Source organism: Protomyctophum parallelum (assembly GCF_964188405.1).
Source record: "Protomyctophum parallelum genome assembly, chromosome: 17".
Lineage (NCBI taxonomy): Eukaryota > Metazoa > Chordata > Actinopteri > Myctophiformes > Myctophidae > Protomyctophum > Protomyctophum parallelum.
The window spans coordinates 3,920,705-3,940,120 of NC_139719.1; the positions used below are offsets into that span (position 1 = coordinate 3,920,705).

The 19,416-nt window shown below is 43.7% G+C and overlaps 1 protein-coding gene across 1 annotated transcript in view; it reads right to left on the reverse strand.

The window, feature by feature from the left end:
* Positions 1–4,123: 4,123 nt before the first annotated feature.
* Positions 4,124–19,416, reverse strand: part of LOC310874472 (protocadherin-15-like) — a 282,612-nt gene continuing 267,319 nt past the window's right edge. The window contains exons 36-40 of the mRNA XM_083787282.1: positions 17,403–17,424; positions 13,901–13,939; positions 13,658–13,731; positions 9,823–9,952; positions 4,124–5,657 (exon numbers count right to left, since the gene is read on the reverse strand). Coding sequence (XP_083643408.1) covers positions 4,857–5,657; positions 9,823–9,952; positions 13,658–13,731; positions 13,901–13,939; positions 17,403–17,424 — 1,066 coding nt within the window. The 3' untranslated portion in view covers positions 4,124–4,856. The remainder of the gene's footprint in view (positions 5,658–9,822; positions 9,953–13,657; positions 13,732–13,900; positions 13,940–17,402; positions 17,425–19,416) is intronic.

Here is a 19,416-nt window from a genome sequence, read left to right on the forward strand (position 1 = left end):
AAATACATACACGTATACACAATCACATTACACAAATAACAGAATTGCTATTTTCATTATAATAACACTTAAAAAATAATAATAATAATAATAAAATTGCGGAAAATCACAGAGCCCGAGGCTCTGCCCGGCCCGACTAATTAGCATATTTTTTGGGCCCGGCCCGGCCCTAAAACGTCGGGTCGGGTCGGGCCTGGTCGGGTTCGGGCAGAGTTTGAGAACTTTAGTCTGCATGCCATTGAACCCCATTATACATTTCTCAAATTTGAAAGCACTATATTTCTAAAACTATGAAACATTTCAAAGATGTCCACTGTTGCACTGTAAGATTAACCTAAATAGGTTTGAATGGGGTTTCTAGGTGTAAGTGTAGGACTAGTAGCATGCCAAAGTTTGTGCTATTGCTATTGAGAATGCATTGGGCTATGTTAAATAAACTTTGTCAAAAACTACAAAACATTTCAAAGTAAAAAGTTCCAGCATGTGTCTCCACAGTAAGCTGAATTATTAAAAAAAAGTTTATTGGTGAAAGTGATATTTCTTTAGAGAAATTATAATAATGAAAATTATGAATAAACCACACTCTTTAAACTCGTTTACTGTGAAGCTAAAGGTATCTTCTGCCATACCTCCACTACTCCGCTATACAGTTTTCTTCTGGAAATCGGTCTTACATATACACCCCCTGGACAAGATGCACTGTGCACCTCCTGGACATGACGCTATATATTATATCGCAGGGACTAACCTCCTGGTTAGCTCCTCCTTTATTATTCTGCAGCATGCCCATGGCTATGCCCACATCCACAGGGGTAACCCATAGAGTATTAAAAGGATAGAGACTGAACTGGCGTGAAGCTCCGCCCCCTCCGCTATTCATGTCAGTGGAAGTTGCTCAGTGGCGTTTTGAAGCACCCGGAAGGACCGTCTATTTCCGCATTTTTTCGCTGATTCCGCATTTGGGCACCAAAATTTGGTGCCCAAATGCGGAAGTGCAGCTGGGCTTTAACATTGAGCGCTCGGTTGCACGGGGTTTCCTCGTCAAGAATCCACGGGTCCTGCAGTCCTTCCTCTTACCACTAGGGCCCAGCGCTTCAACATTGGAGTGCCTAGCTGGCCCCTTGGGGTAACCTCGTTGCCCTCCACCCAGAAGTGGAACCCATAAAACCCCCACTATAGTGCTGTGATGAGTTCACAGACGAGGTCTGTAGAGAGAGACTGCCGATCCGTGACCTTCTCACCTGCAGAGCCATCAGAGCAGCGGCCAACGAATCAGAGCAGATGACCACCACCTTGTACTTCACGGTGAAGGCGCACACCGTGTATTTTTGTCTCTAGCCCAAATGTAATGAAGGCCTTAAAAGATCCCCAAGTGCCTGGACCGGGACTTTGTATTCCTTTTTGACATAATTGTCAGGATGTTTGTGTTTTAGTTTATATTAGTAACATAATATAGCTTCATGTTATGTGGTTACTTTACTGTTGAACTGTTGAAGTATGTTCAGAGTGTTTCCTGTCTGCCCTATAGTTACTAATACCTGACTTGTCTTGTCACCTTATGATTAGTTTTATTCTCAATCTCCACATATCCTTTTATAGCAATTGTGAATTAATTGTCCATGTCCATCAACTTCATCTGTGTCCTGTTAGTCCCTGTGTCTAAATACCCTGTTAGTCTATCTAACCAGTTCCTCAGATGTCTTTCATTTGTGTTCTTAGTCTTCAATTGTTCAGTATTTGCTTGCCTCCCAACGTTTTTGTTAATAAACGGCAGAACTTGACCTTCTTGCTTTCATTGTCTGCATTTGGGACCTCATCCAACACTAGGGGCTCCATTTTCGTCTTTGTCTTTTTATTTAATTTTTTTACTATTTTGCAAAACCTTTTTGAATAGTTAAAATGGCCAGTCTACAAGCTCACAACGTGTCAATGTAGATTGGCTAATTGAACTATTCAAAAATATATTAAAAAAAAAAAGGCAAAGAAGTTTAGGGATAAGGGGTTTAGCGGTGACGAAAATGGAGCCCTAAAGCTCTATTCATAGTCCAGATTTAGGTGAAGAAGTGGACACCTATTTGGTGGTCACCTCTTCACCAAAAACTTGACTATGAATAGGCCTTTACCTTGACAGTTGTTCCCCCTTCCATGAACAGCAGAGGTTTCTTTCTTCTGAATATCATCCATTGGTTGGGGAGAAAAAACATTAAAAAATTGCCATAGTGCCCCCTAGAAAAACAAAAAAAAACAAAAAAAATAACACGATATAAAGCACTAAATGAAAATACTTTGACACTCATCTTTTAATTTACATCAGGGCTATCTAATATTAGAGCAAAAGTTGAAAAATATCTGTAAACATGTAAAACCAGTATGACATCCGCTGTGCAACGACAAACTCTCTTCAAGCTAATTGTCAACAACTGGTTGATTGGCCACTCTTTTATTTGGATAAAGGTTGCAGAGCAACTTGATAACGTAAAAAAGGCAAGTTGGAACAACACAAGATATCACATGTTGATGTTAAGACTGGATCTGTGCCAATAGCCTATTCATACTGAATCAAAGTGCAGTTCCACAAAGCAACTTCAGTCATTTAAAGGGCTATTGTCTTTTCACTTCATTATGTATTAGCAAAGTAGAAAACAGTCCTCTCAGTATAGTTCACGGTCCAGTGTAGCAGTAGTAATATGGATTCTGCGGGGATGCTCCATTTGGGAATGTTTGAGCTAGTACCAAAAGTCTATAAATAATACATACAGCAAGTACAATAAAAAGCATTGGCCAATACCAATCTGTTACCAGTGGACTAGTCTGCTGTCATTATTCATTTTTGAATTTATTTTACTCTCTGTAAATGCTTCACGGTTCAACTATTATGAATCAAACATAAACAAGTTGTTTGCAATGATGTGATACAGCACAATGGCATCTCATTTCCATGTCAAGGACCCACAAATGGATTCATATTTGGCCACAGACCCCTATCGGAAAGAAGTTGGTGCCAGGGCCCTCCGTGAGAGAAGATGGTACACTTACACTTAAAAGGTTGGGTCTAAAATGCAATTATAAGACATATATAACAGATATAACACTCAATATAAATGTTTATAATCATGTATGACAACTTATACAGTTCATTAGAGCCAAAGTTATACGTGCTAGTCATAATGCACTAATTAACAGCTCAGAGGAACAGCACATAATAATTAACTACCAACATTATACCAAGACGCCCTGAGGGCCTCATGGGTGATGGCAGACTGCTGGCATTTGCCATGGGGGGTCAGATCAACATATGGAATTAATTCTGTACAGGCCATATATGGAGCGTGTCTTGAGTGTACAGGGTTTGATGAGGTCAGATCAACATATGGAATGTCAGAACAGGAAGGACGGGTGGGGGAGAATCAACATATGGAATGTCAGAACCGGCCAGCTCCATATTTGGAGATCTAAGGGTTTGAGGTCAGATGTAGAGTTACTGTATATGCAGATCTAGGTGATGATCCAGTGTTCTCCATGTATGGTTATCCAGGGGTCACGAGTCAGGATGTCATGAGGCATGACCATATATGGAGGCGTGATGTCACGAGGCGTATACATATATGGAGGTGTGATGTCATGAGGCATGACCATATATGGAGGCGTGGGGTGACTAACTAACTAACTGACGGACGGGAGATGCAGGCTTTCATAGTAAATGCTGCCTACAGTCGCAATAAAGTGTCTTTGTTATAAGTTGTTATGCATTATCATAAAACATTTATAGCGAGTGTTATGAAGCATTATAAGTGCCTTAGAATGCATTATAGACCCAATCTTTAAGCGTTACCTGGTAGTTATAATTTGCTGTTCCACTGAGTTTATAATGCATTATGAACAGAACTTGTACATTATATATTATAAGTGATAAGTCAGTAATAATGCCTTATGAGTGCATTATAATGCATTATAAATGTGGTTATAACGCATTATAGACCTGACCTTTTATAGTCTAGGGGCCGATTCTTTACCGCTGTAGTGCCGAAATGATTTCGGCTCGTCAGACATTTTCAGTAGCACCGAAGAGCTGACTTTAGGACGGTACCCCTACCCGCCCCCCCGAACCTCAAACGACGTCACATTGTAGGCTCTACAGCGCCGAACTGACTTTTATTTAGCGCTAAAATAGGAGTATGAATCGCGCCTTACGGAGAAGATTTATCAAGTTTGTCAAAATCTTTGATAAAAAAATGAAATAGAGCTTAAAGGGATAGCTCACCCATGAAGCATTGAATTCATGGAGATTGTTTTAGTCTTATTCCTGATCCAATATTCCAATATAATGAATTGAAGTAAATAGGAGGCCAAGCAAAACTATATATTTAAGGGATATTTCACTTTTTCACCTCACGCATTAGAATGTTCTTCTACTCTAAAGAGTGAGGGGACCATGATTTATTTCATTATTCTTTTTTTTAATACTTACTATCCTTTTTTTCTTTTTCTAAAAAAAAAAAAAAGTGAAATATCCCTTTAAAACATTCATTTATAACCTCAATTAATCTGCAGTTGTTTTGGAGTAAATAAAACTTGGCCTCCTATATTTACTTTGATTCATCAAATATTGGAATATCGCATCACTATTGTGACACAAACAAGGGTCAAATCTGGGTGTGACCTACAAGTGTTTAAACTGTTCCTCATTTTGCTGAGGACCCCCTGGAACCACCTCGAGGACACCTGACCTGGGGGTCCCTGCACCCCACTTTGAGCTTTTTGACTGATTGGAGCATCCCTACTTAGTCCCAAATGAATGAGTCTTACTGCTAAAATCTTGGATCTCTAGGATAAAAACACAATGGAATGTATTTCCCTCAGAGTTTGGTCATGGGTATGTGCAGGCTGTTCCACGGGCCCATCCACAGTTCTTCCTCATCCGACTGGGTTCTGTCGCTAGGAGTCGGACATTCCGTGGGTTCGTTTACAACAATTCCAGCATCACCGCCTTCGCTGCTGTCATCCACTATCGCCTCTCTCTCCTCCTCTTCCTCCTCTAGCTCTCTCTCCTCCTCCCCACTCTCTCGCTCCGGTGTGCCCTGTGCCTGCTCCATGTTGCTCTGTGCAGCTTTTAGCAGGTTCGATTTGGACGCTATGCTTTCGAGGCCCGTGTTATTGGTGCTGCTCGAACCTAAAGAGACACTGGAGGGCCGAGTGTTGAGCGTGTTCAGTGTCTTGTTGTTGTCCGTGTTGGAAAAGGAGGAGGTGGCGGTCGCGGATGCCGTCATCCCGAAGCCTTTGAAGCTACGCAGACTGTTGTGGCCGCCGAGCGTGGCCGCTTTGGGGTTGTTCAGGGGGATACATTCTTCTTGCGTGGCAGCCATTTTGTCAAGTTTCTTAAAGTGCTTGGCCAGCCGTGAGCTAAGGACGGGGGAGTTGAGCTTGAGGTTGTTGGTGGTGGTGTGCGCGTGCGTGGGAGCTGTGCCGGTCGCAGAGCGCCGGGTCCGGATGATGGAGCCGTTCTGGGCCACGTAGATGCTGCCGTTGGTGTTACTGTGGCTGTTGAGGTTGGAGGACAAGCGGTTCCGCTGGCCCTCTGCTGCGCTCTCCTCACCCGTGGAGCTGGTCTCATACTCGCGGTCCAACACCAGCTTGATCCGACGCTTCCTATTGCCATACTGGAGGGAAGGAAGGGCACGCGCACGCACGCAAGCACACACACACACACACACACACACACACACACACACACACACACACACACACACACACAGATGACTGGATTGTTGAGACCATTACTGCATCTATATCATTAGCATGCACCTAATCTCTAAACAAGAAGTGTTTTAGCTTAATTGCCAATATTGCACAGCACACACCAAATCAGTGGTTCCACAACTATTCAAGTCGAGACCCAAAAGCGAGATTAAACGTTTGCCCGGGATGCAAACAGCAAATAGCAGATCTACAAGCTCGCAATGCAGAGACTATACATTTTTTTAAATGTAGGGAAAGGAAATTGGTCGGTTGGTTGGTGAACCACAAATGGGCCACCGTTTGGGAAACACACGCAGTGCAATCAGTGCAACAGTCTTCTTGCTAGTTTTTCCCCTGACATAAAACATGTGCTTTGCCAGCAGCATTACACCACACCACATGGCTAATATTCCCAAATTGAACCCTTACCAAAATGCTTAAATACAATATTTGCGGAGGTCACAGCGCCTCTATGTTTCACCCATCCATCATGCACCAGACTAACGTAGCCTACAGTACAGGACAACGTATATGTTCACTGGTTTTAAAATGTTTTCAAAACTGTTTCAAGTTTTCCCCAAAATATTTTCAATAACATGTGATGTAAAGCTTGTAGACCAGGCATTTTTAAATAGCCAAAGCATAAAGTGTTTAACAATCATTTCAACCATTCCACAATTTTACTCCGAAAAGAGAACCCTGGAAAATGAAGCACCGGTAACAAAACAAAATCAAAGAGTGAAATACAAATACAATAACTGACTAATGAAAAGAAATAAGAGGAATACAACAGTGGAACAAAGTAAAGTCAGAGCATAGAGGTAAAAAGTTGTCTTAATTTGAAAACATTCCATTGTCGCCAAAGCGTACTGTACCAGGCTTAAGTGATTGAGCTGCATCATCAGTGGGAAGGACAGATGCTGACATGACAAGACAGCCTTCCCATATTTATCACACAAAGAGCCACGCTACAGATGGAAATGTAAGATCACCAACAAAATTGTTATGACAGACACAAAGACAGCGGGGAGAAATGAGGTACGATGATGGAGAGGGAGTACGTTCTCAAAGAGGCTGAGAGAAGACATGCGAGTCGTGTAAACTCTTCTCTGTAAATCACACTGAGAGAATGAGAGAGAGAGAGAGAGAAAGAGAGAGAGAGAGAGAGAAGTTACAGTGAAAAATCCACTCAGGAAATGAACTGCAAACCCAGTCCAGGCATTTTCTGGAAGATCTTACTTGGTGGGAGAGAATAAGGCCTCATTCCATATTTCAATCGGCTGACTTGTTTTCTGAATCTGGTTCGTCCTCCTCTGAAGTTTCCGAATTCTCTTCTTCCTCTTCATTATCTTCGGTGATGGGTGAAAGGCCCTCCTCTTCCTCAGAGTCCTCCTCACTATCTTCCTCCATGCTTTCTTGCGAGCCAGAGGAGCGAGAGTGTCTAGAAGTGTTGGGCCTTGATTGCTCTTTTCCACTGACTGAGCTAGAACTGGACATTCTAGAGCTGGAACTCTTTGAGTCTGAACCAGTGCTTTCTGAGGTAGTGATACCGCCATCTTCCTCTACGTTGGCACTGCTACTTTTCCTACTACTACTTTTCCTGCTTCTAGTACTGCCACTACTGCTCCTCCTTCTTGATCGTTCTGTTCCTTCCTCACTTTCAGACGAAACCTCGCTCCCCTCGCTGTCCGACCCACCGTCGGACGTCCCGACGTCTTCCTGCTCCGTTTCGGAGTCAGACGTGATTTTTTCCGTTTCTGTGTCAGAGTTGGTTTTAGACTTGGCCTCTTCATCAGAATCCTCTGTGCTCTCTCCCTGAAGAGACGAGCTCGGACTACTTTGCTCCGAATTGCTGAATTCGTCTTTTCTGCCGTTTCCCATCTCTGAGTCACTCACCGCCGCTGAAACAGTCATGTCTCCAATGGATCCATGCCTATGTCTGTTTTCATCTCCCGGACCCCGGCTCTCTCCCTCTCTCCATCCCTCCTCTCCTGCGTCTCCCACCCTGGCAGGTCCGTGGAGCCTTCGGCTGAGGGAGATGACGCTTAGAGCCTGGCTGAGGCGCCGCTTGCCTGACAGTGGCCTCTTGGCTTCCAAGGAAGTCTGGAAGTAACTGCCGTCGATGACGACACCGCCGTCCGGGGTGGCTGCTCGCCGAGAAGCGGCTGCTCCAGGGAGCTCTCCTCTGTCCTCTCTGCCTCTTCTGTCTCTTCCTCCGTCATATGTAACTCCACCATTCGGCATATCACTTCTTTCGCTTCTTCCCCTCATTTCAATTTCTTGCTCACTTCTTCCCCTTGTTTCAATTTCTCGCTCACTTATTCCCCTCGTCTCCCATCCTATTCCTCCTGTATCGTCCCTTCCTTTAAGTGTATTCTCCCCAACTTCTCCAACCCTGTCAGTGTCTGCTGTCCCTCCTTTTCCTCCTATACTATCTCCTGCTCCTTTCTCAATCCCTAATTCTTCTTTAGTCACCCCATTCTTGTCCTCCATCGGTCCTACTCTGCTTTTATTCCAGGGTTGGTGGACGGTAGGGGGCTGTGTGCCTGGTTTACTCCCAGAAGAGAACAGAGAACTCAGCTTCCTCACAGCACTGAGTGCGGAGGCAGCTCTGGAACCCTGGGCCTGGGGCTCTGTTTTAGTTGTCGTACCACCGTTTAGTTTTAGCTTCTTGTCATGATCTGTGGTAGGGGCTCTGGGGGTCTTGGTGGGGGCACCACGAGAGGGCGGATGTGGGGGTTGGAGGTTGGCATGGTGGGACATACCTCTGCCCCCCCGAACTGGTCTCCTCCCGTGACCCAGTACCTGTTGTCATGGTGATATTATTCCAAAGCCATGTCAATAATATATGTATAGGATAAATATGCAAACATGACATATGTGAAGTATCGCAAACATGAAATAACACAACTGCAAAATGAAATACAATAAATAGGCACGCACGCACGCACGCACACACACACGCACGCACGCACAATGCATGCCTATTGATAATCATGTCTCATGGCGATCTGTGATTAATTCTCATGTGTGTTTCTCCTCTGAACCACATTATTCAACAACAACATGGTATCCTTTTTCATCAGTGGTGGAAAGTAACTAAAAATACATAAGTAGCCTATACTGTACTTAAAGGGGCATTCCACTCATTTTCAACATTTTACTATGTCATTAATAAATAATATAATATTTACTATAATAATTACTTATTACTACTAATACTAATATTACTATTACTAATACAAGAGATATACAAGCCAGAGCTTGTGGATCTGCTATTTTCTAATTACTTCTACTCCACTACATCTTTATTTATTTGACAGATTTAGTTATTAGTTACTTTGCAGATTGATATGATTACAAAGTTATTAATCAAATGTCTTATTTGAAAATAGCTGATCTACAAGCTCACAACACTACACTGTGAGCTTCTAGATTGGCTATTTTTGTATAGCCAAAGTATAAAATAGAGTAGACCTTAAAGCTGCTATAAGCAATAATATGTCAACATTTTAATGACTTTGTTTTTTTATTTATCCATTTATTTTATTTGTAAAAGAGTATTTGTTTTTACATGGTGGTATTGCTATTTCACTTAACCCATTCTGACCGGGCACCCATTTTGGTGTTGGCATCATGTTATGCTTTAGCTATTGAAAAATAGCAGATCTACAAGCTCATATCGCGCCACCGAGTGGCGCGATACGAGCTTGTAGGTCTGCTATTTTTGAAAAATCGAAGACACTTTTAGAATCTGATCTCAGGTCAGAATGGGTTAATAATTAAACTGTCAGGATGTAATAGACATTTTTAGAATCTGATCTCAGGTCAGAATGGGTTAAGTCCTTCATCCACCACTGCACACACACTTATTCAGTGAAGCTTCATGATTGTATTCTACTGCTGTGTGTGTGTGTGTGTGTGTGTGTGTGTGTGTGTGTGTGTGTGTGTGTGTGTGTGTGTGTGTGTGTGCGTGCGTGTGTGTGTGTGTGTGTGCGTGTGTGTGTGTGTGTGTGTGTGTGTGTGTGTGTGCGTGTGTGTGTGTGTGTGACTGTGTGCGTGTGTGTGTGTGTGCATAGTGTTTACCTCTCCCTCTGAGTCCTGTGGACTGTAGTAATAACTGCCGTCGTCGTCCACCACCACCTCTCCATATTCATCATACAGGCCTGCAGGAGAAATCAGCTTCCTACGGCTGCCGTACTCAGGAAGGTCGTAGCTGCGGGCGGAAAGAAGGGCGTACGAAGAAGGGAGAGAGAACGTCGATGAATAAAACATTGGCGTTTGGAATGAGACAATGGGTGTTCAAATTGAGATTCTTTCTGACATACAAGACTCGGAAATTCTCTGATTCACCAGCAGAGGGCAGTGCAGTGCCACTAATGTACGGGGTTTCCGGAAAACAGCTCAAGACCCAAAAGATACTGTACTGTAAGTGTGTACATGGTGTTTCCCTATAGGCCAGGACTCAAACTTACATATTAAGGTTATATTATTAATTTGCCACGCTGAGCATACGCCTCAAACATAATCTCTTAAGCTGTGGGTTGGCAGACTTGGAGCCAAAATGGGCCATGGGCCTGTTCCTGATGGACAGTGAGACATTACCTGCACTCTGTTTGGCTTCCAATGCGACAAGGGCTGCTGAACATGTTCCCATTCAACCCAAAAACACCCTTTTCAATATCGTTGCTGTCGTTGCCTTCAGTATGTGTGTGCGCACGTGTGTGTGTGTGTGTGTGTGTGTGTGTGTGTGTGTGTGTGTGTGTGTGTGTGTGTGTGTGTGTGTGTGTGTGTGTGTGCATGCATGCGTGAGAGACAGATACAAGGATGACATGTGAGAGGGAGACAGAACTATTAAAATTACACAATGCATCACTGATGGCAGAGTAGGTGCTCTCTCTCTCTGTCTCTCTCTCTCTGTCTCTGTCTCTCTGTCTTTGGAGGCTGTGTGAAGCTCTTTGATGTTTTTATGTAGTGTGTCTGTCTGTGTGCGCGTGTGTGAGATATTGCCCTTCTTATGATATGGTTTGATGCTTAACAACTGTAACCAGCCAGCCAGGCATGCACGCACGCACGCACGCACGCACAAACCTCACACACTCTGTGATGACAGCCATAGGCCAATCCCATTTTCACTTTTGTGAACTTCTTATGAAATGTTTGAAAGCAACCGCCAAGATGCAGGCCAGAAGCATCCATCTGCCGGACGGAAACATTGTATCTCCATAACTTTACATGTTTTATTTTTTATTTTTTAGTAAGTTTATGTCCTACTTACATACTTACATACTACAGTCATACTACAATGAAACTGACATGATACTGACATGATACCGACATGATACTGTCATGATACTGACATGATACTGTCATGATACTGACATGATACTGTCATGATACTGACATGATACTGTCATGATACTGACATGATACTGACATGATACTGACATGATACTGACCATGATACTGACATGATACTGACATGATACTGACCATGATACTGACATGATACTGACCATGATACTGTCATGATACCGACATGATACTGACATGATACTGTCATGATACTGATCATGATACAATTTATTTTAATGAAGATCTCTGTGTGTGTGTGTGTGTGTGTGTGTGTGTGTGTGTGTGTGTGTGTGTGTGTGTGTGTGTGTGTGTGTGTGTGTGTGTGTGTGTGTGTGTGTGTGTGATCGAAATGTTGAATCTATCAATACATAGTGGAGCTTATTTTGCCAGTGTGTGGACCTTGTTTTTATTTGTTGTCACTATCCCTCCTATACTGATCATGATACTGACATCATGTCAGTGACATGAGTACAGTGTGAGTACAGTGTCACACAAAGGTACACACTGATGAAGGCTGGAACTTGACCTTGTAGATCTGTTGTCTTTGCCATTTAAACAAATATGAAAACGTGAAAGTGGTTAGGCGTGCCTGTGGGTTTCATAAATATTGAACCAATGAAACATTAACAAGAGCTTGTGACTAAATAATAACTGGATCCATCGGAACAGGTATTTTTCTTCTATTTCCTGAAAAGTATTTGTTTTGGACATACGAGGTTTCCACCCGATAGAGACGATTATGAAGCTTAAGCCGGAATGTGGATTTAACTGGAAGTGCCAGGCTGCTCTATGGACATGTCAGCATGTTTCAAGGATAATAGTCCCAGGGTCTGGTTCTCACAGTGAACCACTGCTTAAGACTCTACTTGAGTACATTTTACTTAAATTGTGTATTTCCATTTTTCCTGATACTTTATACTGATACTCTACTTAACTACTGTAAATCTCTCAAGGTTTACATTCTTTGTTACCAGTAAGACGCCCTGAGGGCGAGAAGCGACCTAGGTCGCGTGCACGCGTCCGCCTGGGTGACGGCAGATTGCTGGCGCTTTGGCATGGGGGTGTCAGATCAAAATATGGAATGGATTCTGTACCGGCCACATATGGAGCGTGTAGTGAGTGTACAGGGTTTGATGCGGTCAGATCAACATACTGTATGGCATGTCAGAACAGGAACAGTGAGAGACAGGGAGTGGCACGCAGCAAAGGCCCTGCCTCTCTCTTTTCCTCAGGAATGCTTGGGAATCAAACCTGCGACTCACCGATAAGGCTGCATCAGAGCCTCCTCGGCCCAATCCGGAGACTGTGACTTTCCCTTTCATGTGACTTCGCAACATCCTGGGATGGGTTTGAATCTGACTCATGAGTTTGTTCAGCCTTGATAACCAAGGCATACTGCCTAATAAATGATGTGATGGTGTAAAAACAAAAGTGGTACAGTATGTGCCCTCTCCCTACGCTCATTCTGTAGCGCTGAGATGAGGTCACACCCTGGGCCCCTCCCACCGCGGTTCAGAAACGGCGCATGTCTCCACAAGGATCTTATCCTTTTCTGCACAATGAATCCAGAAAGTGAAGGGCTAAAAAGGTTTACACTAATTCAAACTTAGCCCCGGCCAAGAAAATCCAAGTTTAAACGGTTACACGAGCGTTACAGTGGTTGTTTAGCATGCTTTTCAAGGAAGTTGAAAAGCTTTAGCGCCTCCCCGGCACCTCCCCTGGTCGAAAGTAGAATTACATTTCCAACTGACTTCAGTTCACTCGACATGCACGCGCACACGCACGACTTCCTTGATAAACATGGAAGTGGCTGACTAAACAACCGCTGTAACGCTTGTGTAACCGTTTAAACTTGGATTTTTCCCGGCCGGGGCTAAGTGTGAATTAGTGTAACACTTTTTTCGCCCTTCACTTTTTGGATTCATTGTGCAGAAAAGGGTAAGAAGCGAAAAGGGAAACATGCGCCGTTTCTGAACCGCGGTGGGAGGGGCCCAGGGTGTGACCTCATCTCGGAGCTACAGAATGAGCGTAGTGCTGAGGGAACATACTGGGGCATGCAACCAATATACTGTAGTCATGCTCAGCGTTTTCCCTATATCCATTCAGAAGGGCAATACACTCACAAATATGTCATTCACATCATCTGGCATCAGCGTATATCTAAAATAAAAGTTGCAGAGCAACTGTGGCAGACCCTCAGCCAGTGCTTGTGGACCCTTAGAACTGCAATTACCTTCCTCTCTCACTCTGAGAGAAGTTGAAAGGAAGAATTGTCTCTCTCTCACAACACTGATAATGCATACACAGTTTACTGTACATTGAACACTGAAAAAACCTGCGTGTTCATCATTACTGTGTTTACAGAATAGCTTTGGGATTAGACAAGAGAACCCAAAAACATTACATCTCAAATAGAACAATAAGCAGACATAAATCTCGGCATGTGTGTACACAGACAAGACAGTATGCACACACACACACGCATGCTGGCACTCAGACAACAGCCTCACTCACTCACGCACGCACGCACGCACCAGCACACACAGGCGTAAGTAAGCAGACTAACCCGTGTTCATAGTTGTAGTAATCTTGTGTGTAGTAATCCTGGCCGGGGTCGATGCCCGACTCCATCGACAACTCCTGTTAGATTTACAGACAGATGTTAGCAATGACACCGTTGGCACGCACACTCGCACACAAACACACACACACACACACACACACACACACACACACACACACACACACACAGACAGACACACACACACACACACACACACACGCAAGCAGAGACAGAGAGGGAGAGTACCTCTGGTCTAAGGAGAGAAGGTCTGAGAAGTTGCTGTGTCTGCCAGAGAGACAAATATGGGGAATGACAGATGATGAAAGACACACAGAGAGAGAGAGAAACAGAGTTGAAGAGCTCTCTTTTAAATGATTCACTTGGATGTCATTGAAGTCCACAGTTATAAAGTCAAACTTGGCGTGCTTGCGTGCTCTTTCATACATTTGCATCCTTTCAAAATGAACATAATAGCTGTGTTTGAAAGAAACCTTTCAGATGTTTTCAGGCATTTGACTCACAGTTCATTAAATGTTACTGTACATGACCCCTCATGATGTCAGACCCTACAGTATACAGTACTACTACTGCCAGTGGCGTGCACAGACATTTAGAGGGGCAGGTGCTCAAGTAAAAAAAGGGCACCTTGTGCAGCGCATTTTGGTGCTTTAGCTATTGAAAAATAGCAGATCTACAAGCTCATAGCGCGCCACCGAGTGGCGCGCTACGAGCTTGTAGGTCTGCTATTTATTTTTTAATCGAAGAACCACTGACATAGAAACATAGCTTTAGATTGTGGGGGGCCTAAATAATATAGTAGAAGCGTTTTTTATCAAGATTTGATCAATGTCACCATGGTCCACACACAAAAAAGTTTTTTTTTTTTTTTTTTTTTTTAGAGCACATTGCCAAAAGGGCAGGGGGTGCTCTAGCACCCCCTAGTGTCTATCTGTGCACACCACTGACTACTGCAGTCGTTCACAACCTTTTTTTGGCCCGGGGTCCACGGGAATAGTATTCACAGTCAGCCCACCATCTGCCTTTCAGCACTTACAGTAGGCTATACTGTAAGCTCCTATTCATCTGTATTATCCATTGGTATCACAATGAAAACTACCGGTATATCAAGGTTCAAGATTTTGAAAGAAAAAAAGAATGCCATGAATACCATGATAAATTATACGTTTGTTTTGTTAAACATTATTCAACCATGGTTGAATTACTGAAAGGTTAATTCAAAGCATTTGACCAAAACGTCAGTATTGTTTGATGACACATGCAGCCACACAGGTTTGAAAACCACTGTACTACTGCACATGATCCTTCATGACGTCATAGAAACCACTGTGCTACTGCACATGATCCTTCATGACGTCATGAAGACCACTGTGCTACTGCACATGATCCTTCATGACGTCATAGAAACCACTGTGCTACTGCACATGATCCTTCATGACGTCATGAAGACCACTGTGCTACTGCACATGATCCTTCATGACGTCATAGAAACCACTGTGCTACTGCACATGATCCTTCATGACGTCATAGAAACCACTGTGCTACTGCACATGATCCTTCATGACGTCATAGAAACCACTGTGCTACTGCACATGATCCTTCATGACGTCATGAAGACCACTGTGCTACTGCACATGATCCTCCATGACGTCATAGAAACCACTGTGCTACTGCACATGATCCTTCATGACGTCATGAAGACCACTGTGCTACTGCACATGATCCTTCATGACGTCATATAAACCACTGTGCTACTGCACATGATCCTTCATGACGTCATAGAAACCACTGTGCTACTGCACATGATCCTTCATGACGTCATAGAAACCACTGTGCTACTGCACATGATCCTCCATGACGTCATAGAGACCACTGTGCTACTGCACATGATCCTTCATGACGTCATAGAGACCACTGTGCTACTGCACATGATCCTTCATGACGTCATAGAAACCACTGTGCTACTGCACATGATCCTTCATGACGTCATAGAAACCACTGTACTACTGCACATGATCCTTCATGACGTCATATAAACCACTGTGCTACTGCACATGATCCTTCATGACGTCATAGAAACCACTGTGCTACTGCACATGATCCTTCATGACGTCATAGAAACCACTGTGCTACTGCACATGATCCTTCATGACGTCATATAAACCACTGTGCTACTGCACATGATCCTCCATGACGTCATAGAAACCACTGTACTACTGCACATGATCCTTCATGACGTCATAGAGACCACTGTGCTACTGCACATGATCCTTCATGACGTCATAGAGACCACTGTACTACTGCACATGATCCTTCATGACGTCATAGAAACCACTGTGCTACTGCACATGATCCTCCATGACGTCATAGAAACCACTGTGCTACTGCACATGATCCTTCATGACGTCATAGAAACCACTGTGCTACTGCACATGATCCTTCATGACGTCATAGAAACCACTGTGCTACTGCACATGATCCTTCATGACGTCATAGAAACCACTGTGCTACTGCACATGATCCTTCATGACGTCATAGAAACCACTGTACTACTGCACATGATCCTTCATGACGTCATAGAAACCACTGTGCTACTGCACATGATCCTCCATGACGTCATAGAAACCACTGTGCTACTGCACATGATCCTTCATGACGTCATAGAAACCACTGTGCTACTGCACATGATCCTTCATGACGTCATAGAAACCACTGTGCTACTGCACATGATCCTTCATGACGTCATAGAAACCACTGTGCTACTGCACATGATCCTTCATGACGTCATAGAAACCACTGTGCTACTGCACATGATCCTTCATGACGTCATAGAAACCACTGTACTACTGCACATGATCCTTCATGACGTCATAGAAACCACTGTACTACTGCACATGATCCTTCATGACGTCATAGAGACCACTGTGCTACTGCACATGATCCTTCATGACGTCATAGAAACCACTGTGCTACTGCACATGATCCTTCATGACGTCATAGAAACCACTGTACTACTGCACATGATCCTTCATGACGTCATAGAGACCACTGTGCTACTGCATATGATCCTTCATGACGTCATAGAAACCACTGTACTACTGCACATGATCCTTCATGACGTCATAGAAACCACTGTACTACTGCACATGATCCTTCATGACGTCATAGAAACCACTGTGCTACTGCACATGATCCTTCATGACGTCATAGAAACCACTGTGCTACTGCACATGATCCTTCATGACGTCATAGAAACCACTGTGCTACTGCACATGATCCTTCATGACGTCATAGAAACCACTGTGCTACTGCACATGATCCTCCATGACGTCATAGAAACCACTGTGCTACTGCACATGATCCTTCATGACGTCATAGAAACCACTGTGCTACTGCACATGATCCTTCATGACGTCATAGAAACCACTGTGCTACTGCACATGATCCTTCATGACGTCATAGAGACCACTGTACTACTGCACATGATCCTTCATGACGTCATAGAAACCACTGTGCTACTGCACATGATCCTTCATGACGTCACACTGAATGAAGAATATTGACCATGTAGAATGTGTCGACCCCATGCATATGCCCTGTAGAGGAAGCTGCGGTATTTTAGTACCAGAAACAAGAACAGAAAATCAACAAGGCAAATGTAAAAGAAAAGAAATGTAGAAAACACATGCAAAGGAGGCACAGTCCAACTCCAATCTAAGAGGAGTCTTACCTCATGCTGGCCATACCCACGCCTGGGAGCAGGGGGGGGGGGGGGGGGGGGGGGTGGAGAGAGAGAGAGAGAGAGAGAGAGAGAGAGAGAGAGCAGTGAACAACATTGCCAAGGGAGCCGTCATAGAAACCAATCTCTGTGATGTACGGTAGAAGTGTCTGATGCATATCAGCAATTCACTCACTGTTATGTGTGTTTACTTACTGCACAGTACACTGGACGTCTAAATCAAAAGCCAAACGGAAACATTTAGTCCCTTCAGAAGGCAGAGCAACACACACCGCACCCCACCTTATATTCCACCGAAGGTGAGGTGGGGTGAGCATGAGAGTGTGCATGAAGTGCAATTCGTCTCACTTGTTTTGTATGCCCAAAACGTTCATATTTTATGATTCATTATTAATAAACAATTAAAATAGTGAAAATCTACAACCTCACAACGCCTCACACCACGATGTGTTGGGGCATTAATTTACAGACAAACATGGACTGCCCGACAGCAACGACTTGTGTGACTTTATGTGGTAGAAACGAGGGAAGAGAAACATTTAAATTCACCAATAAAGGAACGGACAAGGAAAACAAGGTCACCAACAACAATCCAGGAAAGAAGAAAAATCGAAGCCTGGCATGGTTAATGATTTCGCTCTGGCAGATTCTGTCTGGCTTCCAGGCTAGAAAGATGTACCCGTATAAACAGAAAGAAGACTATGAAAACTATGATCACATAATTGTGAATCACTCTGGATAAGAGTGTCTGCTAAATGACTAAATTGTGAATTATAAATGTAAACTGTAAACAAAAATGAAAATGAAACAATGAAAACATGAAAGAATGCTCCGGGTTGATGTGGGCGACGTATTTTTGTGTGAAGCCAACGTAATCGAGTCGATCAAAATGAAGACGTATCGCTGAACAATGAGTGGTGACTTTCAGAGGACGCTTCATATCTCCCCCCCCTTCTCTCTCCTTTTATCATTCATCACACACATGCACACACAAGTTGCACTATTTGAGCATCTCGTTAAATTAGGTAATTCAAATGTGAGACAGATCCAGAAACATGCACGACTGAGATTTTTTGATTATAGGACGCAGGCTTCAAATGAGCGACACGATACACTAACATGAAGCCACGGATGAATGGTCAGAGGAACGGATTGGATAGATGGAGTGATGGATGAGAGGAGAGACGGAGGGGGACATGCGTCTACGATGATGGATGGATGAATAAAGAGAAGGTGCTACGGAAGGATGGTTTGAATGGCTAGAGACGGATGACGTGACAGAAGGAAGGGAAATGGATGCAGGTGGTGAGGTGGACAGACGGGAATGAATTATTATTTTTGGTGGGCCTATACCGCAAGTTTTGAAAGTGGTCCAGGGCCCCCCTTCCTGGTAAAATAATGAATACAATCCACAAGAGAGACGGTAACAAGTTGCGAGCGCCATACGGTAGTTGAGTCATGGGGCAAGTCACACTGTGGAGCATGTGGAAGCGCCGCCCGTGCTCTGTGACCGCGATAGGTCACCGACCCTACCCCTGCGTTTTCAACCCATAGACATATAAAGGCTAGATGGCTTAAGGCGGAGTCTCTGACGTAGTTCACCCGGCGGCAATCTTGCTTCGGGGCTACAGTACAGTATGTTCTATGGCAGCTCAAACAAAAACAGTCATAACTCGCTCAAATCTTGACGGATTTACAAACGGGTTGGTTTATTACAAACATTATCAACATACAGCTATATATGATTCGGGATGCTTATCGGCTTCATTTTTTATTTATTTATATGAACGTCATATAAAAGCATATAAGTATGCGGACGTCTCTGACCAAACCGTTCAATCAAATCAGTTGAAAATGGAGTAAGTTGCGTTTATTTAAAAACGACATGCCCCATAGACACAATGTTATGCCGACCCGAATTAAGATGGCCGCCACGTAACGACGTCGCTCTCCATTGGCCAGCAGCGTGGGCGAGTCATCTAGCTTTCTTATATATATATATATC